Source organism: Rhea americana, unplaced genomic scaffold (genome assembly GCF_003343005.1).
Source record: "Rhea americana isolate MKP2758 unplaced genomic scaffold, rheAme1 scaffold_43, whole genome shotgun sequence".
NCBI lineage: Eukaryota > Metazoa > Chordata > Aves > Rheiformes > Rheidae > Rhea > Rhea americana.
In genome coordinates, this window is record NW_028186568.1 from 838,815 (window position 1) to 866,505 (window position 27,691).

At 40.5% G+C, this 27,691-nt stretch overlaps 1 protein-coding gene across 3 annotated transcripts; it reads right to left on the reverse strand.

Annotated features, from left to right (window-relative positions):
* Positions 1-5,788: 5,788 nt before the first annotated feature.
* Positions 5,789-27,036, reverse strand: GGPS1 (geranylgeranyl diphosphate synthase 1). 3 transcript variants are annotated; one of them, XM_085315459.1, is made up of 4 exons: positions 26,957-27,036; positions 22,515-22,610; positions 11,321-11,391; positions 5,789-7,687 (listed from the first exon to the last, which is right to left on the reverse strand). In XM_085315459.1, the coding sequence occupies exons 2-4, from the start codon at positions 22,582-22,584 to the stop codon at positions 6,926-6,928; spliced, it is 903 nt and encodes a 300-aa protein (XP_085171585.1). In that variant the 5' UTR covers positions 22,585-22,610; positions 26,957-27,036; the 3' UTR covers positions 5,789-6,925. The 3 variants fall into 3 exon arrangements, with proteins under 3 accessions (XP_085171585.1, XP_085171587.1, XP_085171588.1); XM_085315461.1 differs by lacking the exon at positions 26,957-27,036 and adding an exon at positions 23,385-26,561; XM_085315462.1 differs by lacking the exons at positions 11,321-11,391; positions 22,515-22,610; positions 26,957-27,036 and adding an exon at positions 10,800-11,014.
* Positions 27,037-27,691: the final 655 nt, after the last annotated feature.

The following is a 27,691-nucleotide window of genomic DNA, read 5'->3' on the forward strand; positions in this document are numbered from 1 at the left end:
TTCATATACCAACAGATCAGAGAATTTTCACTGTTTGAAGTTCAACAGTAGAAAAAACTAACTAGGATCTCTCTATATTCAGAGAGTTCTCCATACAAATTCACGTGAAGTTTTGCAGCACTCTTCCTGAAAATATAATTTTTGGCCTTCTAGAGCTATTGCCCGTGGTTCTTTATGCTGCAGTAAACAGAAGTGCTCAGGAAACACATTTCCAGTGAGTTAAAGGAGAATTTATTTCTTCGGTAGGCACACGGGCAAGAAACACTTTCAGAATTCAATGTAGTTTAACTTGCAACTTTGCTACGTATCTTGCAGGTTGTAGGCAAAAGTGTGAAACATGAAAGTGGATTCATGAATCAACTATCAGTGACAAGTATGAATCTGCACATGATATTAAAGGAAAATATGTAAGAGCTTAGGTAGACTCTGTAGTACAARAAGTGCCCAAATGAATATCCATGTGCAAATTTCTTATTTTTCAGCTATAACTCTGACAATCTGACAATAAAGTCAAGTCAGCATCAAAACAATGATTTGTTTCAATTTTGGCCCCTCCTCACAACATTGCCTCCTAAATCATTTAAAACTCTTCTGAAGCAAGTTGTTTTTTTASGACTCTGAAGGTGAACACTGGTTCACTCAGTTCACACTGGAAGTTCAAGCAGATATTAACATGCACTAACAATCGAGTCACATCAGCATGTAACTGATATGTTCTCCTGGCTTTAAGGAAAAAAGCTTAATATACAATAACGTAAGTACTGTACTTATAATCAAAACTTAATAACTAAATCATATATATCCTGATAAAGTTATTTATTCTCATAGCTATGTCTCTTATGTTCCAACACTATTTGGAAAGCAAGAAAGCAAGCTCAAGGAAGTTGAACACTTTAGCTTTCCCTAACAAAGGGGAAGAGATCCTGTAAAATAGGTGAAGTTGCATGAGGCATCCTGAGGAGCCTAAAATGGGTATTCTTATTCTCCTAATCCAATCAAGCTCTTGATGAGTGGAGTAATTTATTAACTCACTAACCTGGGGGAAAGAAAAGAGGAATTAATTTTTGTCTTGGTTAAGTCAGTTCACAGAAAGGCCTAATGAGTATACTGCTGAAAGAAAATAAGCACTGAAAGCAGTTGGCTAGGAATAGGGTAAGGAGCTCAAGCTATACAGGACAGAAATATCTTATGGCAATACAAAGTATGTTACAAGTTTTAGCTTCTTTAAAAAAAGAAAACAAACTTTCTGGCATTCAAGATTGCAGAAGAACTTGGATTACTTTTATGAAGATGCAGGAAAACTCAAGACTGAAAGTTTCAAGAGACAAGTCTATTTTGTTTGTCTAGAATCAAAAAAGGGTTTGATGGTATCATATGTGCTATGGTATTAGCAGCAAAATAAGAAAATAGCTGAGAAAGGGAAAGAACAAAAAGAATTGCACAAATAATGCAAAGAATATAAATATCAAACCTGAAACAAAATGATGACATTAAGATAGAACAGAAATGAACAACAGATATACAGGTCTTGTAAATGAATAAAAGCCAGGTCCAATGCAACGCTAAGGATGTATTGGAGATCAAACCAGTTTTACATAAAAACATTACAAAACCCAGAAATGCCATATTTATACCATAATGCTAGCATTTTAATAACTGTGAAAGAGGCCATTAACATCTGAAATGTCAYAGCAGTTAGACGCATTTAGGTATTTAATAATTAGCAAAATCAGCTATATACGAGACAGCATACACCAACAGCTTTTTTCCCCACTGACATGAACATTTTTAAAAACATTGATGTCTATTTTCCGTGTCCCAAATTCAGGCCTCTCTGTAATTCCATATATTTATCTTCCACAAAAAGTGGTGTATAAACATAAAGCGAACATGGAAGAGATTGAATATATTGTAACAAACATTCCAACTGCAAGGCTTTGTATCACTAGCTTTAAAAGCTTATGCCTGCACACACACCAGCTGCTAATCAGGTTATTACTAACTATCACATCTTAAATTACAGGCTCATTTAGCATTAAGTATCAGATTTGATACTTATCAGGTCCTGACCTCTCCCACTTCAAATTAATTTCTCATGCCATCTCATTTCTCCCACTGTCTTACACAATTCAAATCTGCTTTGCAGATTAAACATTTCCCAGAAACAAGTATACTTCTCAGTAATGTTTTTTTTTTTTTTTTTTTTTTTTTTTTAAAGAGGTAGGTTGGGAGAAAGGAAGAGATGTATGGGATAATGCTACTTATTAATAGAGAGGTAACATTTCTATCATGATTGCAAGAACTGAGGACAGTATAAGAATGCCAAGTAACTATAGAAAAATATTAAGACACCAAATATGTTTTAACCAAATAGAAAAAATACCCACTTGCTATAGAAGCAGATCTACTAAAAAGTAGATTTTAAAATACTCATTCTATAATGAATGACAGGTTACGAGCTCTGAAGTTTGTATCTGATGCATACACAGAACAGGAATGAGAGTCCCTGGAAAAGTGTGAAGGCAAAAGGATCAGTATGTACTACCACAGCACTACAGCTCTAGAGAAGAACACAAGTGCCTCCCCAACAGAACAAGTCAAATTACACATACCAACTACTGTAACAGCTTGAAGTGTGAACTCAGGCACATGCATATAAAAGGAGAGAAAAGCAATTTCTCAGATGGAAAAGGGATAATTTCTTATGCTTTTCAGCTTCACATGGCCTTTCTTTGTAGTCGTTACTTAAATCTGTGAGGTACACTAAGCATATGAAATGTTTTCTTTATAGGCTCCTTGGCCAATTGCAGACTATGAAGTTTATCCACAAGAAAAATCAGAAGGCTAAGAACACAGGAAAAAGGAAGAGTATAGCTAATTAACTAGTTAGGAGATAGAAATGAAATGTGAGAGGGGTGGCTCTTAGAGTTTTGAAGCTACTGTAAGAACATCCCATTTTTATAATCTGAATCAGATCACTTTTTACACTAAACAAAATATGGAAACAGCCAACTCCTTTGCTATGGAATATGCATTGTGCTCAACATACTGACATAGAAGTTGGAATAAACTAATAATAAGTCAAAGAAGAGGGGATTTACTAATAAATAGAATTATTAGAGATGTAGGCCACATGTATATTTATATAATGAATGTACAGAAACTTTACTCACCTGCAGGCACTTCACCTCTGCAGTGTTCGCAGGCTTATGCCTGGCCTCCTTTATGCTCAATTCATGAGCAAGAACAGATACARTGCCAGTCAGACCACACCTTACACACAACTATGGAATCCTTAAATGATATTCTTGAAGGTTTCTGAGGAAAGGGAGATCACCATACACAGGGATAGCATGTTTTTAGGAACTTTTTCCTGTCTCTCASTAAAGAAAGTCTGAGTCTTTCATACAGACAGTAATTACAAGATTGTTTTACCCAGAGTTGCATTAGCTCCAGGCATCTCCAGAACAGTGTAGTTTACAGGGAGAGAGTACGTCCAAGCTTCAGTGGCCACACTGCAGTTGTTAGCAGAAACATTTCTCTGTGAGGCCACTGATAGAACTTGAGCTGTACTTGCAAAAAGCTCTGCCAAGGTAGTCTCAGCAGGCTTCAGCATTATACTGTCCAGTTTGAGGGCTCCATGCAGAAATCACTTCATGTGAATGGCTGGCTAGTAAGTAGGATCACTCCAGTTGGTAGTGGGTACATGAACAGCCTGAGTTCACCAAGAGATGTGCAAGACAAGCCATCTCCTCAGGCAGGTCCCAAAATGGTAGTTTTCATTTTAACTTTTGAAGACAACACATCCCATTCAATGGTTGGCCACTAAAAGACAGATGACAATGGTCATTTACATCCAAGTAAGCAGATCAGAAACCAGCTTGAGGTAGGAGCAAATGAAATTGAGACTARTGAGTACTGGCATTTCTCTAGGAAGCTATCAAATGAGGAATTGTTCCAATGGCTGGAAGATAGTAAGAGTAGCAGCTCTAGCTCAAAGGAACTGGCATTAAAAYCCAGAACCTCCTTTCTTCCCCATGGGCATTTCTACTTACAACTCAGATCATCATTCCACAGCAGTGCATCTCCTGTGAAAACTAGGAAAAAAAGCTACTGATTATATTGGAGGAGGCATGGCAATAGAGGTTGGCTCTTACACAGCTAAATGAATGCTGCAGTCAGATGTCCCATGCTGCTTTTAAGTGATTTTCTTAACATGGCTTCACACCAGAAGCTTGTACCAGGACTAACATTGGAGAATATGGATGAGGATACACCCTCTCTTCTTCTGGCACCAGACAAGATCTGCCTTGACTAGAGCATCATTTACTGCTGATGCTTAATACTTAATGATACTCTATTTAACAAATGAAAAGGAAAGATCACAGCCTCTACCAACTCTTGAAAACATCAAGAAAAACCTGAGAGGTTTCAGCTCATTCTAGCCCAGGGGAAGAGCAATAACATTCTCCTTCTCAGCTTTCAGATGTACCTTCAGGATATGCTTTGAATGCTAGTATCAAAAGCTTTAAGGGCGGAGTGGTAACAAAGTTGTATTTTTTCTTGATAGTCCAGCTGCATTTTTCAAAGAGTACTTTTTCCTTTTTACCTATTTGTGCTTTAAAGAGCCCACAGCTGGAAAGCTTTGAATGCATCTACTCCTAAGTTAATGGAGGTGTGTTCTACAAGGTACATTATTGAAATACATACAGGGATGAGTTACCCCAATGGCCAGAGTAAACCAAAAAAGCAATTACATAGCAGAGATCTCAAATAGTACAGAAGTTTTAAGCAAAAATTAAAGTTATCTCTTCAGGAAAATTTGATTACACAACTGTTTACATCTAGCAACTGAGCAGAACAGAAATGACACTAAGTATATTTTGCACTGTGTATATCAGGGACAATATTCTGTTAACCACAAAGATGTCTTATGATAGAATAGGTGATTCCTGTAACAATACAGTTTATGCACTACTTTCCTCAATTCAACATCAGTTGCAACAGTGGTTAGAAACCCCCAAGACAGGTTATCAAATTGCACTTTGCTGCAGAGAGTTTTTCCAGACAAGCTTAAGAGCATATAGTGCTTAGTAATGAGCCTGTAAGTTGAGAAAAAGAAGATATAACTCGCTATCATTAAAGAAAATACAACTTCTGCCAACYGTAAGCCATTCAATACCAGCAACCAGGTACATTCAGTGAAAAGGCTATTATTCTGTGCCTAATAAGAGTATTTCATTTTAGAGACAAAGATCCCTCTCATGCATGCATGCAGATAAAAGGGATAGTCTATCATCTATAACTATATAACATCTCTGACTAAAAGCAGTCATCCTGAATCCATGGTTGTTCAGTGCTTTCTGAAGAATGCTGAGGCTGCCCAGAAACAAACCTTTTCCAATTAGCCTCCCCACTGGGCTGCAAAAGTGACTATCCCCATTTTTTAGGTGAAGTAACTGAACACATGTAAAACTATCCTTCAACTGGCAGAAGCCAAGCACCTCTGGACAGTTTATTTTTTGTAAGTGAGTATACTTCAGCAAAAACCATCACAAATAGCACCAATCCTACCTCTGTTCTAAACCATTACCTTTCTACACCAGAGCAAGATTTCAAGTGGCTATGAAGATTAAGGGAACTGAACCTCATTAAAGCCAGCACAGCCAAGATGACAAATACCCTTTTGGCTTATGTTTTGTTCAGCTTCATATATAGACATCCACAGATAAGCAGAGATTTTTAATCAGGCCCACTCCAAAATCAGAAATCCAATCCTCAGTTTCAGTTCTATTTAAGAGTACTTCATTATTAACCAATAAGCAACAATACCAAAGTAGTAGTACTGCTTGTAAAACAAGGTACAATATCTTGTTTTAGACAAAAGTTAGAAAACTTCCCTCTGTAGAGAAACCAGAGTGCAGTTCAGAACAGGAACATAATATAAATTATGAATCAACTCCTGGAGAAAGATGCTCTCAATTGTAAGCAGAGAGGGAAGAGACTTGCCTCAGTTACAGTACCCTAAAGTTACATAGCACAAATTCCAACTCATCCCTAGTGGCAGCTTACTATATTATTAGGTGCAGTTATGTATACTGCATCATCTAATTTGTAGATTTAAATCCTATGCTATGTAAGTGATAACAACGTATTTGACAGTTTAAAAATATAAACCCATAAAATCTAAGAGCAGAGCTAGAATCAGCAGCAAGTTTATGCTTTGTTGATGAAATAGATTCTTTTCCCTCAGGTACCTCGAAGTCTTTCAAAGAGTAGCTAGATAAACTAAAATTTAGTTTCATTTGGATATAAGTATTACTTTTTAAAATTTGTATTCCCTGAAAATAGCCTCAGAAGCTGGATGTGATATTCCCACTAGAACTCAGCAAGGCTGACCCATCTGCTCTTTACAATTCTAATTTATAACTATTAGGCAACATTTGTGCAGGCATTAAGGTTACAAGTATCTCCTTTTGTTATTTAGTCCTGTAAATTACCTATATCTCATTGTTTAAAAACACACAAGCCACTCAGGTCAGACTTAATTTAATACTAAATTTCAGCCAGAAATCTACAACAGCCTGGCTAAAAAAAATGCTATATAACCTGTGGGAGTTACGACTGAAATAATGCCATTGAATCTAAATGTGGTCTCCGTTACACAATCAACACTTGATTCAGTGTGTGACTTGATTCAGTGATTTAAAGCTATTTGCAAGCAGTTACAGTTAAGGCAGTACAGATAATAAGTTATATTTTAGCACTCAGTGAGCACACAAAGCATTTCCAAAAGCATTTCCAAAGGTAATTTCTGCAATCTAGCAATGAGAGAAATAAGATTTCATCCTTCCATCATCTAAGAACATTCTGATTAATTTTCTCATTTAAAAGAGTTTATTTGTTCCCAGGAGTTAAATAAATGCTAATTTTCATTTTCTTTGAACATTTTACTCAAGTGTTCAACTAGTGCTACAAGCTCAGGGTTTCCCCCAAGTGATTCAATTTGTTTATAGGCTTCAGATTCAAGCTCTTTCAGTGTATTCCGAGTGTATTCAAAGGAACCCACATTTTCAAGATAATGTACACAGTATTTTTTTATATCTATGTTTTCTGTCCTTTGACGTAAGATGTTTTGCACCTGAGTACTTTCAGGTCTTGACCAAATTGCATGAATAGTTGGGAATGAGAACTTGCCCTCAGTTAAGTCTTCACAAAAACTCTTGTTTTCGCTATATTCTTTGGAGTGCAAGTTGGCATAGTCATCCCTTATTTGGAAGAAGAGACCAAGGGTGTTAAGAAGTGGTTTTAAGTCTTTTTTATAGTTTGAAAAGAGCTGCATGAGGCCTACAGCTAATCCAAAGAGACCACCTGTCTTTTGCAGTACCATAGCTTTATATTCAGCTTCTGTAGGACATGTGTAGGTATCCCTCCAGTAAATATCCAAGCCTTGACCTTTATGGAGTTCCAGTAGCTGACGGGTAAAAACTTTAACAGCATCTGGGTGATCAAGGGTTAAAACCTTCTCTAAGCCAAGGAAATACACATAATTAGCACAGTTGATTACTGACGGAATTCCATAGATACTGTGTGCCACTGGAAAGCCTCGTCGTAGCTTTGAGTTATCTTCAATATCGTCCACAAGTAGGCTTGCATTGTGCAACATCTCTGTCACTTCAATGATAACCTATTACAAGAAGAGAAAATAATTAAGTCTCACACTAACTTAACCTCCAATTTTGCAAGATCGTATTTAAAAGGTGTAAGGTTTTGAAGTGCGGTATTCCCTGTCACTGGAGCTCCCGTTTAGATCCATAGCTCTTCTTACTGTCAGTACAGATTTATGATTCTCTTCACCAGCCAACTTGCTGCAAGTCYTGGATAACTTTGCCTGTCTTTTGTAATGTTTTCTGATTCAAAGTGAACTTTCTCTTGTTTCTACTTATCTGTTCCTTTCCACTGCTGCTACAATTCTAAAAATGGGGCACTGTCTAGGAACTATGCAATAATTCTTGATATTAGAAACAAATTAGACAAGCAAAGAAAGGCAATATAACGTTGCAATGATAAGGTTATCTTTAACACTGAGCTCTTAAGACACTGACTGTTCTCTGAAACACCTGGAAAATTCTTTGCAGAAAGGCAACAACTACAATTTCTTTTGGAAAGGTTCTTAAGTCCTTCCACTTGTTACTGATAGGCCAGTATCAAAGACAGATACTCAAAAAGGTCATCAGCCCTGGAACTGATGACATTTGACTAGAAGCAGTGAGCTTTTCTGAAGCAGGACATTTTAAGAAATGATTTTAACATATGGTTTAATTGCACAGTTCCTATCCAAGGAACAGATACAGTCAACACCTGTTTAAATGGAAATAAAGTTACAGATGTAGAGCTGTATACTGCATTAGCTCTCTGCAAAACACATTTGATTAAGATACAACTTTGAAGCTAACATGCAATTATACTTGGTAGCTACAAGCTTCGCACTTAAATGAGTCATTCATCAAAACAGCTTCTGAAAAAAATGCATCACGACTACTGTTTTAAGTAGTGGCAAGTAACTGGAATGGCCCATATTTGCTTGATGCTGTAGAAAGTGGTAGGGGGACTTGGTTGCTACAAGCATTCATTCTGAGCAGCAAGCCACATAGTGTTAGGTGACYACTGCCTCAAAGGTTAAAAATCAAAATCTGACAATTGAATTGTTTGCTGGAGACGCACATGACTGCATAAAGAACAAACTAAAATGCACTAATGACTTTCTACCACTTAGAAATGTTGCCTACTTTGACATGTAAAGAAATACTGTTGACTATTGACTTTATCATAGAGTACTTAAAAGCAACTTCATATTATTTATCTGAATACTCATTAGTCTATTATCAGTACTATGATGAAAATTCCCATATTTTGCTTTTATTCATTCCACAAATTCCTTGTACAATTTTTTTGTTAACCTATTTCACTTTACTCTTGCAGTTTCATGAACTTTCACAGCTTAGACACTTAAGGCTTTGTTAAAGCAAGCAATACTTCATGACTATGTTTAAATTACCCTCTGAATTTCCATTCAAAAGAAGACAGTGTCAAAAATACTTCAAAGATGAAAGCAAGAGAAGAGGTTCAGAAAGCAGAAAGAAAGTTTAGTCTCCAAAGGATATCAAGAAATAGTCTGAGGAAGTAGGAAAATTGGTCTTTATAACAAGAGCTGAAAAAACAGTGCAGTGTTATACTTATAACCCAACCCTATATAATCAGTGGTGGCTGCAGTCTCACCCCAAGACAGCTTTCTACCCTAACTGCAATAGCTATGAAATTTGCTTCACTGTACTGCTATCTCAGTGCATTAACTTGGTAGAAGAAAGTTAACCTGACAAACCTGATTTTCTCTAACTCAACAAGGTCTCAGTGCAGCATAAGATGACCACTAGAGATGTTGCAAGTGGAAAAAAACACTTGGCTGGAAACAGTGAAGTGGTGGCAGCCAGTACTGAAACTGACTTGACTGCCAAGGCACAGTAGCCTCAATTATACTTCATCTAGGCAAGCTACATGAAGACAATGATCAAAGAAAAAAAAAAAACTTCCCATGGAGGATTTAAGTATGCATCTTATTCTGACATAAATAAGGCATGGCAGAATTCAGAAGAATAGAAGAAAAGGTTTCCTAACCATGGAATCAAACAGTAAGAACATAGGGAAATCCTAAAGGTTAGGATATGACAAAGAGGGAACTAGAGGTAGTCTCCCAGATTCCAAAAACTTCAGGTTGTGGAAATTAGCACAATTATGCACAAAAACAATAACAATAGTGGCAAGATTAGAAGATAGAGTTTTATTTTTGTCCTCTAATGACCTGAAGGATGAAAACACTGAGGTCCATCGCAAACACCATAAATGCTAAGGGAAACATTAAAGCAATTTGATTTGCAAAGATAACTAAAACAAGGTGTCTAAGTTCTCAAAAAATAAAATGGTACACGATCAGTTTAAAGAGACAGGCCAAACTGGTAAGCTTCCACTCAGGCAGAAGCACTGCAGTTTTAACTCTAGTGCATGACAAAATTGAGCTCAGTTCTCACAGGCACTCAGCAAAAGGGCTATAGACAATGGTCAGAAACTGCCATATAGAAAATTTCAGCTGGGCATAAAGAAGAAAAATTCTTCACCATGAAAAAGGTTTCAGCATTGGAAAAGGTGCCCAGAAAACCTGCGAAATCTCCAGATATTTTCAAAACAAGGCCCTGAGAAGCCTGATGCAGCTATGCAACAATTGCTGCTTGGAGTGGGAGGTTATCCTAGGAAAGTTCCAAAGGCCCTGTGATATTAGAATAAGCCCATACATAGTATATGCTAAATTGTGTATTTAAAATTCTATCTGGGTATGTAACTAAGCAAAAAGGATAGCAGTGGCTAACAAGAAGCCAGATGAACACATCTGGCAAAAAATTTATACGGACTAGGTTAAAAAATACAAGTTATAAGGCAACAAATGCAACCTCTGTTTAAATAATTGGCACTCCTTTACTGCTTGAGAACTTGGAGTGCCACTCTTAAGTTACACAGGCTCCTTTATGACACACTGAAGGTACTTCTGCTTAACCATTAGTGAAATTAACACAAGATCAGCTGGATGAGACTGCCAAAAAACATGGTTATTTTAATTCCTTACACTGTATTGGGTATGGAAAAATCTCCTGTACCCTAGTCACACAGTTTGAAAGAACTGTAGTCTGGATTAAGTGAGAATGTTTAATATGACAAAGTCAATGATATGCAAATACACTGCCACGTACCTTGCATAGGGACGTCCAAGAGTAAAGAGGAAAGGGGACATCTTGCTCTGAGATGCTTCTCATTAGGGAATAAGTTTAAACTGTATGATGGAATTCCAGTTTTAGGCTTAGAAGAATAATGGTCTATAAAGAATTTAACAGTTGGCTTTGACATTTTTGTATCAAGATGGTAAGAGATGATCTTCAACTACTGTATCCGGGCAGTTTACAAGAAARTATCTGGTTTATTTCATAAAGCATAACTCAGCATTAATAGTAGAAGTGGGTTACAATGGTAATCACTTATCAACAGCTTAACAGGCTGAACACACTTTGAATGAAGTAACTATTCTGGATGAGAAATTATAGTAATCTTACTGTTACACTAGTCTAAGCTTTCAGGAAAAAAAATTTACTGGGAAGCTTTATGTATTCAACAATTAGTGCTTAAGATTTCTGATCATTTATGCTACATAAAAAGAATCCATTATCTACAGTCTTTCAAGAAAGATAACAGCCCTTTAAAAATAATTGGTGAATACCTGTATTTTATCTTCTGGAACATTCAGCCAGTGATTAAAGGCCTGTGACAATTTYGTTCTCACTTGCTTACCTACAATAAAAATATAGTTATAGGCATTTATAAATATCAGATAAAGTGCATTATTAGAGACAGCAATTTCTCCATCTTAACCCCTGCCACCAATCTGAGACCAATAAGCTGATCAGTATGATCTCTTCAACTGAGATTTCACTTGAAAAGAAAAAAAAAAGCATTATAGCAAGTACAGTTTGTTTCATCATAAGCAAGCATTTCAGTTGTTAGCAGCTTCTGTTTCAAACATTTCATGGCACTATGTAGAAACATTGCTAATGCATTTATTTTCATGTTATTGTATTTAGTTTTAGCATTTTCAGTAGAAATGTTTTCCAGCCTGTTGGTACCTGCACAAATAAGCTTATGTGCATTAAACTTTAGTTTGCCAGGCATGTTGACTTTATCTGCTAACTGATAATGAAGTTTCAACATTATCCATTGTTAGCTAAAGATATAGTTGTTTGTTGAATAGTTCTCTTCATTTTTAGATCCTTCCCCCACCCATTGATATTTGTAAAACAGAAAAGTGATATTTGACATGCTTTTATTTAAGAGCTTTTTTWAAAAAAATCTTACTCTGAACAGAAAAAGAAAGCTTTGTAAGAATGCAGACATTTATCCTGCACCCCAAAAGTCTACCTATGAATAACAGGATTTGATCTATTTTGGCTTGATTCTCAGCCAAAGCAGGAATTATCCAATCACCTATTTTAGAAGCCCCCCCCCCAAAAAAAATCCAATTTTAGTGTTAGAATAACTGTTACTGTTCACTCCAGATTTGCTCTACCTGAAGCTGTTGATTTTAATACAAGTTAACCTATATGCCTATAAATTAATGACAACCATTTCTTTTAAGAAATTGCCATRGGCTACAGAGATTTTTTTTCAGGACATCTTCAYCCATGATCAATATGAAATCAAGTATTACACAATCAACCCCACCCACACTGAGATACTACACTGTCCAGAGCCTTAAGCAGCTCAGTTACCTTTAAGATCTGTGAATAACTGCAGGACAAGTTTAGACAAACACCCCCGCATATATAGCTCTCATCAACAAGGTCTGCAGAAACAGCCTTAAACCTTAAAGCAGTGCAACCTGGATAATGCGTTTTAAATTATTCCCCTCAAACTCTACAGAGAGATAACTTAAGAATGACTCTGCAAAAATAGTATTCACGCTAATGATAGCTTCCTGCCCCAAGCACTGAGGAATTTTCAATATTTGACCTTTTCCCTTTAGTTTCTCTATTGCTGGAGTGACCAGTATATGCAGGACTATGTAATAAACATAGGCAGATTCATCTGCAGTGCTATACCCCAGAGACACTAAACTGGATTTTTCCTTTTTTAATTAAACCATCACCAGGTGAGCTGCAGTTTTGTTGTTTAGGATTCTGTAGTAGGAACATTAACCTTTCTTCCTCCAAGTGCCTCAATTTTTCTTGTCTCAGTTCTCAGATTTCCACTGTTTCCTGTCATCACTACCTTTTTGTTAGTAAGACTGGTGAACTGTCTTCCTTTCCTAAGGTGTCTTGTGCTCTGGTTCTGTCCTGTCAGTCTTTTGCTTGAATTGTCAGCTACTTAGTTCTCATTTACTATACTCAGTTTTAAACACTAAGCAATAGCTTCTCACAGGAGGGAGGGATTGCTTTGTCTTCTTAACAGCACCATAGCTTCCTAGATTTCCCTGAGCAAGCTTGTGCTCTACTGGGACAGCACATACAGAGGTTAAAAAGAAGTTTCAGAATCAGATATTTAGGTGTACGAGTTCCCATTTTAACACAGGTAGTCAGAGTTCAAAGTAGTTTAAATACAAATTAGAGCACTACCCAAAAGTTAAAAATCTTCTTATGTTAATCAATTACCAATACTGATTCAAGTTTCAGACCTGTTTTTACAACAGCAGTTCCCCTAGATGCTAAGGATTTGAACCAACACTAACACTCAGGCTTTTCCTTCTTCCCACTCTGGTGTGCCACAGTCAGATCAGGAAAGTGATCTGGCCCACAAACTTCTGACCACCAATACTGCACAAATAAGGGTTGAAATGCCCTGTTCAGCTGTATTAGATTTAATGTTTTATTTTAAAAAAAAATATATATGAGCTATAACAGAATAAAAGAGACTGCTCATGAGTACTGAATAGAGCTTTCAATTAGGAACATCTGCTAAACTGTATGGCTTGCAGGTTCAGTATTAACAATATATCAGTACATCCATAAAGAAAGCTACTCAGATAATACCAGACTAAGGAAGTATACCTTATCTACAGTTTATTCCATTCTAAATTACATTGATACAGAGAACACCTACCTTTTAAATACACTAAGCAGCCACTTTTTTTGAATGCATTTCCTAGCAAATAAGTTTGTGGAATGCTTGATATTTGTCAGCAAGCATTATTCCATTGTGAGGCAGGTAACTCTASTAGTACACAGTCTAAACGGACTACTAACATGCACAATAGATTTAGCATTTTAGTTCCTGAGTACAGACAGCATAGCAAGGCTGTCTAGACACTGACTACTCAAAGAAAAACCACCAACTGAATGGTGAAACATTCATCTTTCCTCTTGTAGGCACAAATTTTACTCAGTTTCTCCATTCATCACTATCACGTCACTACTCTGTTGGTCATTCTGAGCAGGCAATGATAGAACTGGAGAGGACAGCAGTCTAGCTTCCAAAGTTAGAAGTTCTACCTAGTCGCAGTGATATCTATTCACTAGCTTTGTCCACAAGCTTTTATCAAAGACAAGCTAAACGCATACCATTTTATCTGCTGAAAACTGCCCCTATTGTCTAAATCTAGCTATAGAAAGCTTATTTTCTCTTCAGTAAAGCTAAGCAGAAAAAGTTAAGAAAAAAATATTCAAAACAAAGTATATTCTTGTCCTTATAAGAAATTTGGTCAGAGTAGACCCTTTCCATTCAAAGATCCACTTAGCTTACAGCAGTTATACTGAGGACAATCCCTCCCACTTCTTCAGACAGAYGAGACACATTTCTCTAAAACTAGTCAAAATACGTTAAGTGTTCTTCTGAAAGGGTACAGACCCAGAATCCAAAAATGTCTACTTTGGACAGGGAGAACAAAACTTTTCATTCATGCTGCATTAAACTGACTTCAAACTGCATCCTTAGGGCAGCACTCCACTTGGTAGGGATGCATAAAAGGGATAGCCCTTTCGCCCTTTGCCATGAGGGCTGGGTTAATGGAAAAGCATTAGAACTTCATTAAGCTAACTCAACTTACTATCCAGCAATAAACTGTCCACTTTCTGCTGGGTTAGTTCCTTGCCAACTTAATGCGTTGAGTCTGCTTATGAAATGAGTCTGCCAGAGTTAATATAGAGTAAGCAGCAGATGCTGAGAGCCAGAGGAAAGGGAACAGCCCCCTTTCGGCAAGGCAAACCGCTAGAGTACCTCAGCTATGCTGTATACTTTCACATTTAGTTCCATCCTCTGATGAGCTAGGGCTAAGTGGAACAATTCCCTGATCCAGTGTCTCCGCAAAGCTGCAGGAACACCACAGCCAGCATTTGTTAACTGTTGGAACATGTATAAACCTGCTCTTTGCTTCTTCAAACCAGGCTGCTGCTTGCAACAGTTTAAGGTCACAGTAGGAAAATAACTCAACTTTCTTATTTCCTCAAACTCCTTTTAAAAACCTCAATTGAGTTATTGAACCCTTGGAGAAGGGTTAGACTGTAAGGACAAGAGATTAGGTAGAATTGTACCACTTAAAAATAGTTTTGAGAAAGCTGTTTGAAGCAGTATGCAAGATATCTATTCTGAAAGATTTCTTCCCAACACTCCTGGCAATTCTGTGAATTGCCAAGTTTGGAAGGAAATCTCTAGAAATTGTCTAGTTCAACCCCTCTGTTCAGCTTAGGGCCAAGTAGAGCAGGTTGCTCAGAGCCATACCCACTCATGTTTTGTAGATCTTCAAGAATGTAAACTCTACAACCTCCCTGGGCAACTTGTGTTAAATCATCCTTACAGTGAGCGTTTTATGTTAAGTAGAACCTGACGTATTTCGGTTTGTGCCCATTGCCTTTCTTCCTGTGACTGGGCACCACTGACAAAGTTTGGCATATATATATATTTATATATATGTATATATATATATGTATATATACACACACACACACCCCCATCAGGTATTTATATGCTTTCATAAGATTCTCCTAGAGTCTTTTCTTCAAGGCTGTAAAGCCCCAGCTCTCTCAGCCTCTACTTGTAGAAGAAAGGCTCCAGTCACTTGATCTTCTTTGTGGTCCCTCATTGAACCCACTCCAGTACATCTATGACCTTGAACTGGGGAGTCCAGCACTGGACCCAGCACTCTAGCTGTGGCCTCACCACTGCTGAATGGGAAGTAAGGATCACCTCCCTTGACCTGCTGACAAAGCTCTGCCTAATGTAGCCCAGGGTGCTGTTGGCCTCCTTCGCCACAATTGCATATTGCTGGCTCATATTTACCTTGTCTACCAGGACTCCCAGGGTCCTCTCTGAAAAACTGCTTTCCAGATGGTCAGCCGCCAGCCTGTACTGGTACATGGGGTACTGTAGCCTGTAGGTGCAGGACTCTGCACTTTCTTTTGTTGCATTTCCTGAGGTTCCTGTTGGCCCATTTATCTAGCCTGTTGAAGTCTCTCTGAATGGCAGCACAACCATCTGGTGTATCAGCCACTCCTCAGTTTTGCATTGTCTGCTGACTTCCTGAGGGTGCACTGTCCCTTCAGCCAACCCATTAATGAAAATGTTTAACAGCATTGGCTCTGTATTGACTCCTGAGGGACAACACTTATGACTAGCCTCCAGCTGGACTTCATGCTGCTAATCACAATGCTTTAAGCCCAGTAGTTCTGCCAGCTTTCAGTCCACCTCACTGCCCACTTACCTAGTCTGGGGCCTGGGACTCCTGTAAGCACATCTTACCAGTAAAGACTGAGGTAAAGATGACACTGAGTAGCTTGTTCTTTTCTGTGTCCTCTATCACCAGGTCCCCTGCACAGCAGCAGGCCTTTATTTTCCTCTAGTTTTCCTTTTGCTGCCAATATACTTGTAGAAACCCTTCTTATTGTACTTCATGTCCCTCACCAGATCCAACTCTTTCTGCATGTCAGTACAGGCTGTTCTGAGCTTGGAGGTAAGCCTTGGGAAAAAAGTCACACAGCTCTCCTGATACTGTTCCCTCCATGACCATCTTCCACTGGATTCTTCAAGCAAGTGCCCAAACAGGCTGAAGTCTGYTCTTCTGAAGTCCAGGCTTTGTTTTTTCCCTCCTCACATGATCCTGACCACCTGACCCAAAGGATCTCATAGTCACTGCAGCCAAGGTTGTTCCCAGCCTTCATATGCCCAACCAGCTCTTCTCTAAGTATGAGGTCCAGCAGAGCACCTCTTCACATTGGTTTCTCAATCACCTGTATTACAAAGCCATCATCACTGCATTCCAGAAATCTCCTGGATTCCAGGAATCTACCTGCTGAGTTACTTCCAGTGGTTGAAGTCTTCCATTAGGACCAGGGCCTGTGAAATTAAGGCTTCATCCTGTTTTCTGAAGGAGGCTTTATCTACTTCTTGATCAGGTTGTCTGTAGCAGAGACAGTATTGTGTCAGCCACATTTATCTACCCTCTAATCCTAACCTATAAGCTTTTGTTATCTGACTCAAGGTAGAGCTCCATGTAGTCTAGCTGCCCCTCTACTCAGCCCTGGGGAGGCCTCATCTCGAGTCCTGTGTCCAGTTCTGGACTCCCCAGTACAAGAGAGACATGGAGCTACTGGGGAGAGTCCAGCATAGGGCTACAAAGATCAGAGGGCTGGAGCACCTGCCCTATGAGGAACAGCTGTGAGAGCTGGGCCTCTTCAGCCTGGGGAAGAGAAGACAGGTGGGGGGGGCAGCAAATCTTATCAATGTATGTAAGTACCTGAAGGGAGGGTGTCAAGGGGATTGGGCCAAACTCTTTCCAGTTGTCCCAGGTGACAGGACAAGAGGCAATGGGCAAAAACTGAAGCACAGGAAGTTCCGCCTGACCACGAGGGGGAATTTCTTCCCTGARAATGTGACGGAGCACTGGCACAGGTTGCCCARAGAGGTGGTGGAGTCTCCTTCTCTGGAGATCTTCAAGGCCCACCTGGATTCAACCCTGTCTAACACGCTTTAGGTGACCCTGCTGAGTGGGGAGGTTGGACTAGACGATCTCCAGAGGTCTCTTCCAACCTTACTGATTTTACATAATGATTCTACATAAAGGAGAACTAYCCTTCTTTGCTGTCCCAGCCTGCCTTCCAAAAGAGTCTCCATCCATCCATGCAGCACTCTATTCACATGAACTAACCCATATCTGATATCCCAATGAGATCATAGCCCCACAACTGCACATAGACTTCTAAATCCCCCTGTTTGCTCCCCATGGTGCACACATTTTGTACAGGTACTTCAGAGAGTCACCTAGTCCTGTGGATTCTTCAGAAAAAGTGAGACAGCTTCCCCCATAACACCACCCTTCCTGGACCTTCCTTTGGGTGCTCATATTGGGATGAGCTCCCTTCTCAGCCCTGTTTYGATGGTCTCTTGTCTACATCCACCTGCACCCTTTGCTTTCAAGCCCACCATTTCCTTAAGAGTGGGTAATCATCTCCCTCCTGTCATTCCTACTTTAAAGCTCTCCTCACCAGGTTAGCCAGCTTGTTAGCAAAGATCCTTCCGTCCCACTTTGGCAAGTGGATTCCCATCTTCTTCCTAGTAGTCTTGGAAGGCAGGATCCAGCTACTTCACCTCAAGCCCTTTCCCCTCACTGGTAAGATCTGGAGAAAAACCAGCTGGTCTCCCATGCCCTTGGCCCTTGCGCCAAGAAGCATGTAGTCATGTTTGATAAGCTTCAGATCTCCCCAGCAGTATCCATCAGGACTTACGTGGAAGAACAGCAGGGTTAAGTAGACCAAGGACCAGACAAGCCTCAGTGTAATACTCTAGATCCAATCTACAAGCAGCAGACCTCTGTGGATAGCAGKTCAGGTCTGTAGATGGGACTGTGTCCCCTGCAGAAGGGAGGGGACTTTTCACTTTTCACTTGCTGCTTTTTCCCGGTGCTCCTGTAGTGACACCAATCCAGGTACTTTGTCAGACAGAGCTTCCAGCAGCTTGCCTGCTTCCAGAGCACTGAATCCATTAGCATAGTTGCAGATCTGCAGGAAGAACACAACCCTTTCTCCTGGTGCCAGAAGGCATAAGCTTCCAGTCTCTCTGGTGAACCAGTGTGGGAATCTGTTTTCCAGCCTATTAAGAACAGACTGTCTGCTCTTTCTTCACTACAGCAGTGGTTCAGACTCTTGTACCTGCAGGAGATCCTGTCAATCTCCTTTGTTATCTCTAACACTGTGCAGAGGGATCTGTAACACCCTCTTGTAGTTCCTTTGCTTAGTGACACTGGTATCGCACAAGCAAACACTTCCTGCAGGCAGGGACCACCATTTCCCTCCAACCCAGTAAAGGGGCCASGCATCCTAAGACCTGTGGAGCTGCAGCCTCCCTCTCAGGAGCTCAGCTTGAGTCAAGGCCTCTGATGTTCCAGGGGTAATTACTCCATTTGTAGTGATCATGCCCTGTGGTACATCACCAGCACTGCTAAGTAAACATACACTGTCCTGAGCAGTTGTGGCCTCCTTCGGTGYAAAACACACAGAAGTTGCTGGTTGTGCTCCCTTCTAGAAGATGCATCAGAAGGGTGAGCAAAAGAAAAAAAAAAAGGAGTTACTGAAATAGTGTATTTTAGTAGGTTTAAGGGAGGCTACTGTTATTCAAAGAAGCATCAACTTGCTCTTGCTACTACTCTCAACTCCTTCAGTGAGCTTGTTCAGTTCAACATAGCAGGAAGAGCTGAAAAAACCCAGTCTCTTCACTGTTTAGCAAGCTAAACAGGCCCAGCAAAGGGTGTAACCAAGATCAGAGCAGTGAATGGGGAAGGGCAGAGGCRGATTTGGATCAGGAACTACCCCCTTCAATAGCAAGCTGTTGATCACCTCAGTTTCACTGCAACTCTTCAAACTCCAGTACTGCTTAACCAGCTGCCATTGCTAATTCAACCACTCCAAGAGAAAAGATTCTTCATTCATTGTCTATATGAACAAGAAAGGCCAAAGTGGACCAAATTACTAGTGTTTGTGAAAGTTAGTCCTCCTTATTGAACTTTGATTAGTCCAAGGGATAATGCTGGACAAAACAGAACATTGCTATAAGCTAGTATGACAATGTTCCACCACAAATAGATTTTACAAGAAAATCTACTGTTTTGAAATCTATGTTCTCCTAAGCACTACACTGTTAGTTAACGCATAAACAGCTACCCTACTAGTAGCTAATGTAGCAACATAATACAAAAACTTAAGCTATCAACCTATTCTATCCTAGTGTTACAGAAGTCAAAGAAAAAAACACAAGTTTAGAGTTTAAGTATCAGCATGAACTGTTACTGTTAAGTCTCATCCCATTTAATGAGAAGCAAAATAACTAGCTTCCTCTTGTACTAAGGCTTAAAGCTTTAATATTTTTATATTAAAGTTTGCGTTCTTACACTACAGAGCATTAGCAGACACTTGTTTTCCAGCTATGCTTATCAACTAACTAGTACACAGTCCCTTTTTTAAAATAAGGGAATTTGACRTGCATCTCAATTCCTTCAAGTTCTAACAGGCTGCTGAGCCACTTGGAGAGTATGTTTCTAAAAAGCCTTACAAGACAAGCTACTGGACTATCCTTGGGCCACACATACACATATTTTTGACTCCCAGCCAAGTTTTCTCCAGAAGCCCCTCACAGCTTTGTTGTGTAGTAAGGGTGTAGACAGACAAGATAGAAAGCTAATCTTAACAGAGAAACACCTCTGTCCCCACCCTTGTGCCAGCTAACTAACAGGACAGATTAACCTTTCAACTGCACTTTTTTTTTTAAAAAAAAAAAAACAAGTTAGGTGATTGATACTACYTAATCATTTGGTTAGTGAGCTGAAAACTGGCACCTGTTAAGTGGGAGAATATTGCCAGGAACACAAGGAGGGAAGTGAAACTGCTTCTTTCAGCAAGACCTTGTTAGATTAGCTCAGGCATCTCATCTGGGCCCCACCCTAATTACAAACAGTTAGTATAATCCCTACTTTTTCCTTCAAACATTGGTGTACATACTGATGGCCAAGTCTGCATAAATAATTGACTCCTAACTCTGTAGCTGACACAGCTGATTTTTGGACAAAGCTATAGTGTTTCAAAAAACAGTAAACATCCAGCTATATGATTTCATAAACCCTCAGTGCAAGCTTCCTGCAARCACATAACTTACCTGATGGGTTTAGAAGTTCTCCCTTTCAGATTGTGCCATGAGTCTTCACACAAAGAAATCTATAGTCTCTTTCACCCCTTTCCAAAGCATTAACACATTGATCTTCACTGTTGATTTGATTAGAGTGGACAGCCAGTCTTACGACACTTCAGTAGAATAGGATAAAATGCTTTCACTGCCACTGAGAAAAGCACTGCATTGTATAATCATAAAAACATGCAGGCAYTAGCCCAGCACAGATACAAGTTCTGATGGAAGTTAGTAAAACTATCAGATTGGGGTAATGAGGACTGAATCCACAAGTTATACAAATTTAGTACAGGAGTCAAGGTAGAAAGGCTAGACAAATATCCTAGATACATCATCTGAAATGAAGGCTATTTCAAGAGCTTTTAGTCAAGCACTTATGTCAGTCAAAGTTTTTTTGTCAGAATACTATTGCCTATTTTCTATGAGGAAGCTGAGCTTTTTCTCTCCTCCAATACCTTAAAAAAATAGGAGATAAATAATCAGAATGATATACTGTTATTATACAAAAACAAACAAACAAAAAACACTCAAAGATGGTATTGGAGAGAGGTATTAGCTTTTTTTTCAGGTCTCACTCTTCCAAAGCCATCTAGAACAGCTCAGATTCATTCTCAGGCAGTTATCCTAGCAAAATCACTATGCAGTTTAAAACACCAGTTTTAAATGGAAAATACTGCAAAGAAACAGGAAGCAAACTTCCTGGCATTCAAAAGCAGCATTACTACCAAACTCAGTGTGGACAAGCTCCTGCTGGGTTTGTAGGTGCAAATAATGAAATTCATTGTGAGCAAGTTAGACATCTGCCCTGCTAATATATATGTCTTGTAACAAGAGCCTCTTACTACTGTGACTGTTTCTTTATGCTACTTGTCCAGACAGAAGTGCTGGAAATTATTAAGGAAAGTAATTCTGACCAAAACACTATTTACCATATTTTCTACCTTCCTGAACTCCACCATTATAAGACAGAAATCAATAATGCAACAGCCTCAATGATGCAAGGTGATTCCACCATTATTTCTACAAAACTAGTCACTTTGATAGCTTGTGTACTCTTTCCTGTTCAAGGGTACAAGTAAAAACCACAGCAGACAATACGGTTGTTTGCTCAAAGAGACTTCCAAGATATGTACCTATGCAATAGCTCTCTATCAACCTGGCTCCTGAATTCTAACAAAATTGCTACTGTCCTTAGAGGGAAAGCTTCATTTGAATGTGTTGCTAATTGCCTGATTCCACACAAGGACTGGCTAATCCTCTCAAGTGAAGCAATCCAAGGAGAGTTGAATTGGCCATAAGAAAACCTGGCTCTACACATATCAGTGACAAGTTGCAGAAAAGAAGCAGGTTCTTAAAAAAAGAAAAAAAAAATTCTTAYACACACTATGAAGCACAGCAAGTAGATGATCTTGTGCTGACTGAAATCAGTGCTGACTGTTTAATTCTTCAAGAATGAAACACAAGTCTTCAGTACTTGCTCTTATTAGTTTTAAGAAGTAGCATGTCAGCTCCTCTAAATGAAGAGTTGAGTAACTGAAGGAGGACCATCTGCTCTGGAATGGGCAGACCTGAGAGCTACTGTGTCAATCTATTAGAAAGGCTAGTTTTCCAAGAGGAACAGAGAACAGAAAATGGAAAATGTTACTTTTATTTTTAAATCCACAAATTGAGAAAGGTTAAACTTTTTGGCTTATATTTAAGACAAAGATGCTATAAAACCAATTTTGATATTAAAGCCAATTCAGTAACAGAAAACTTGCCTGGAAGTTGAAGTAAATACCGGTATGGCTCTAGAAGGATTCTTTTAGATGTTTCATCCATTTCATCCATTTCTTTATTTCATAAGAGGTAGTTCACTGTCAAAAAAAAGTGTTAATAACATTGTTGAGAGGTAGTTCACTGTCAAAAAAAGTGTTAATAACATTGTTGAGATCAAAGAATCAGAGGAGTAATAGAATAAATCAGCACAGAACTCAAACTAAGCTGACTTCCCTTTCAAATGCTATCGATAACCAGAAAGTTTAGGTTGCCTTAGGATGCCTGGTCTTAGGCATCCACATAGCCTGAATATTGGCTTGAGTTTTTTCAAATAATTTTTTGATCTTACTTTAAAATGCAGAACAGGAATATACTACTTCCTTGCCTTTAATAAGCATTCAGACATCTTTACACACCTTCCCATATTACATACATCATATACTCTTATGAGTCTTTAGGATTCATGTCCTTCATACTTCATCAATTATCTATTGTTTTTCAGTTCACATACTCTTTAGTCATTTATATTTGCATTTTTTTCCAGGCTTTTTTCTATAATAGATTCTCTCCTTTCACCTCCAGCCTTCCTTGCTGCACTGCAGATGCAGCAGCTCAAAACAATTCTTCTAATGTCATTTTAAGACAGGAACTGCAGCAGTAGCATAAAGTCTCATGCTACTTCAGCATCATTTCTCAGCTGTTTAGTAAGCATCTTGGAATCCACRAACTTTTCCCCTGGAGCAACTGAATAGTGTAAGTTATCAATAGAAAGACTGCTTTAAAGTGACATTTTAAACTATGGATGAATACATTCTTAATATAGAACATAAAAGGGAATGGTTAGCATCAGTGAAATGAACTATATTCCATACCTGCTCAAGATTATCCAGTAAYGTAGTTTCCCCTCAACAATTACAAGAGATTAAGATCACTGCTTCCTCTTAAGTTACCTGGACCAGTTGGCATTCCTCAACATTTCATCAGCTTCACTTTTCAGTAGCAGCTTACTCAGTCCCTATGTACTCCCATTCCCACTTTCCTGCCTCATAAGTATTGGTAGCAGCCCAAACTGGGGAAGCAATCCACATGGATAATTTTCCAAGTTTAAGTCTAGATCAATTCCTTCATTTGGTTCACTACACACATTTGCATCACCTATCACAGCTTCAGAGAAAGAAAGAGATGCTATTTAAGCGAGCACAATTGCCAGAGAAACATTCAGAAGACTGCACCTTTTGGAAAAACTATGCAAAGCTTTTCCATCAGTAATGCCACAATAAGCAGTCCAGTCCTTCCATCTTATCTCATGGTGTGTCAGCACAACTGGCCATCAGGCCAAACTAATCTAAGTCAGATTTATTTAACATAACTCCCCCCCTTCTTTTTTGGTCAGCTTATAACTCAATGGATAGGAACTGCTTTTGAGCCAGCACTGCTACTAGGAGTCAGCTGTGAAACTGCACCTTCATACATCCAGGGTAAGTCTCAAAGGACTTTAGCGAGGAAGCACAGTCAACAAGATTATCACAATTTATGGTCAGATGTTTTGAACAGAAAGAAAAACTTATAAAGAAAGATACAAAGAGACACTACCAAATTAACAACTCTCCTTTGACTCTCATCTGCCAAAAAGCTGCACTGCTGGTTTAGAAATGAAAGTGTTAGCTATCCACAGAGCTAGAGAACACGATGTTAGGGTTGCAATTTCTCTTCTGTAAAGGCTTCCCATACCTAGACAAGCAGTCTAGAATGAGCTTGCATGGCAGTATCACCAAATATAGCACTTAAGATTGAAGTCTTTCTCAAGAGACTGCTTAAAAGTAAACCTTAATTCTTCCTCTCTGCTCAGGGACTGAGAAGGTTTCTCTTGTCTGTAGGAAGAAARCAATATTCAGGATCCCGTAGTAACTGGAAATAGGCTGGTATTACACCACATTGCCAAACTAAATCCTCAGTCTTTTAGTGCTAAACTGACAGGAATCTCCTGTGTTAGTCTCTGAAACACTTTTTTCTTTTCAAAAAAGAGAAGCAGGAACACTAACAGATAACTAATAGTTAGCGACTTAKCATAGCAGCCTAGAAAAGCTTAGCTATGGTGATTTAAGCTATCTCTATATGAAATGGTAGGTAACCTCTGCTAAGAAAGAGAGAAACAGTCTAATCATTCATAAGAAAGCTACATGTCTAACACACAACAAAGAGAACAGTGACCAGAAYCCCCCAAAATTATATAAGGGACACTTGTTAATTATGTAAATAAAGGTGCTTAAAGGTCAATCAGTAAAAATACCAYGAAGTATGAGACAAAACCTGTAATATTACTGCACTTTGTAGAAAATTCCTACACTGAACACACTGCAGGAAATTCTTGATATTAAGGGTTTCCTGCATAGGCAGCTGATCAAGTTACTGCAAAAGTTATACTGTTAAAAAAAAAATCTCTCATGCAGGAAATTGAGACAAGATCTCAGTTAACACCTCTTGAAGTAAAACTGCAAAAACTTGAACAATAAATGAAAGGGAATGTAAAGGCTTTCATTAGTGGAAGTGCAATCCTGCATATATGTTTACTCAGAAGATTAAGGCAGTGAAGGTGATTTTGCTTAGTTCAGTTTCTTTTCAAACTGTACACTTCCTGCATGTCAATTAGCACAAGGCTTAAATTTTTTTCAGCTGTTTCTCAGTAGCTCCATACAAGCATACTCTAGAACAACTGTTATTCACATAGTCCTTGCAATGACAATAGACAGCCCACAGAACTGACTTTTGAATTGCAACACACTAATGATCTCACTGAAAACACAAGATGCTAGAAGAGGACAGTAGTATGGGCCTCCAGAAGTTGGAACTAAGACAACTGAAGTAGTGATCCATAAACAGCTTTCCAAAGAGACAAGTAACATTAGATCTAGGTTACACTTCAAAAATCTTCACTTTTCAACTTTATAAACAGCTTCTCACTCCACCCTTTCCATCCTGTAGATCTTTTTCTACAGATCTGTATCCTCTACCTCCAACTGAGGAAATAAGATTACCAAAGTGTTCCAGGTTACACATACACCTAACAGGGAAAAGAAAAAGTACTTTAAAAATTGGCACCATCGCAATAGCTCCATTCACAGCACAACTACACAGAAAATAAAACAGTCACCAAAGGAGCAGTGAACTGCATTGTAAAGCCAACCACCCAGAAAGCTCTTAAATCAGTCTCATCACAGAATGTAGTTCACAGAGACACTGGTTTCATTGTAACCAGGGAAAAAAAGAGCCCCAACACAGGGGGAAGCAGGAGTGAGAAGGTCTGTTTCAGAAGGAATACAGATATTGTTGTGAGCTTGTACTGTACCAAAGAGGCTATCGAGACTCTTAATCCAACTGGAATTTGGAYAGGATGCTTGTCATCCTAGTTCACATTCTCATTGTAATTAGAAGAGTTCTTTTTATAGCCCATCCTAGACTGATAACGCACAAAACCATATTGCACTTTAAGTGGGCAACATCCCACAGGTGGAACGATAGCAGTTAAGTCATCCCCAAAGAAGCAGCTAAATAACTCTTTCCACAGTTGCATTTCAACAGCTCAGCCCTGCAACACCAGGGCAGCAAGACACGTTACTGAAATTGTGCTTCCATTTCGACAGCATTTCTAAGTACAGCTAGGCAACAACGCTACAGAAAAGAGAGCAAAAGAAGCAGGCTCCCGAAGTCCCCACACTAAGTTGAGGCAGCATGCAGAGAGAGTCTAAGTTATTGGGCTGATCTGAACACAGAAAACGAACCAGCACAGACCACTGCCGTGCCCACTTCAGAATCGCTTCTCAGATTAAAATTCAAATTTCGCAAAGAACGCGAAGTTGTTAACCTGCTAACAGACAYCTGGACTCCCTCCCGTCAAACCAGTGGGGATACGGTTCATTTTTCAGAGTTTGATGTGAGAGCTGCAAACACAAAGGAGGCTGCGGAATCTCTCTTAAGTGCTCCCACAACCCCAAAAGGAGCAGCCCAGCCCCACCAGCGCCATTTTAGAGAAAACGAGCCCGCCAAGCACATCCCGCTCCCCCCGCCCGACCTCGGCCGCCGCAGAAGCGAAGCGCCACCCGCCCCGGCCCCGCAGCCGCTCAGGCAGCCCGCGCCGCCGCCCAGCGCTAACGGCGGCCGCAACCGTCGGCTCCGGGCCCCCTCCCTGCTCTCGGCCCCTTCCAGGCAAGCCGCCAGCCCCTCCTGGGCGGGGCGGCCGCGGGGCCCGCCGCCCTCCCCGCGSCGAGCCCCGCTCCAGGGGAGGCGAGGGGAGGGGGGAGCACCGGCTCCTCTGACGAGCTCTGCCCCTCCCCCCCGCACCCGCCGGCGGGCGCCTCCCACCACCAACGGTCGGCGAACGGGCAGGCGGCGCGAGACAGCCCCAGTCAGCCGCTCGCACCCGGCCTCGCCAGCAACTGCCGCTCACCTCGTCTTCGCCTCCAGCCAGAGCCGCGCGCGCTCCGCTCCCCCGAGCAGCCTCCACCAGGACTGGCGGCAGCGCCGCTCAGCAGCAGAAGCGCCGCCCCCTTCCGCTCCGCCGGGCGCCACCTTCCCCCCTCTTGGGGGAAAATGCGCCACCAGAGCCTCACTGCGCAGGCGCCAGCCCCGCCCCCCGCTCATTAGCATTCCGCTTGGGCGCCGTCCCCTCGCGGCGCCTGCCCGCGGGGCACCCTGGGATATGTAGTCCGCCTCGCGTGCCAAGCCGCTTCTCGAGCGCGGGCGAGCGGCGAGGGAAGGACAGCAGCGCCCATGAGCCTGCTCGGCGCCGAGCCTCAGTTTCCATAGAACTGGAGAAAAATGACGTCAGTATTTCCGACGCGGCAGCCAATGGGGGAGGGCGAAGGGTGGGCTTTGCGGGCCGGGGCCCAATAGAGGAGGCGGGGAGAGAGGCGTGCCCTCCTCCCCTCCTCCCTCCCTCCGCCCGTCAGTCAGTCAGTCAGTGCGGGAGGGGGAGGGGGACCGAGAGGCTCCGAGCCGAGCCGAGCCGAGCAGTCACCGCTGCCGCCGCCGGGTCCGGATCCGGGCCGCASGGATCGGCCCCGCCGCACGCAGCGCCGAGCAGCCGCCGCCAGAGCCGTTACCGGAGCGTTGAGCGGGGGCTGAGGCCGGGCGAGGGGGTCCGGAGCTGAGAGGAGGCTTCGCCCCGTCCCCCCCGTCCCCC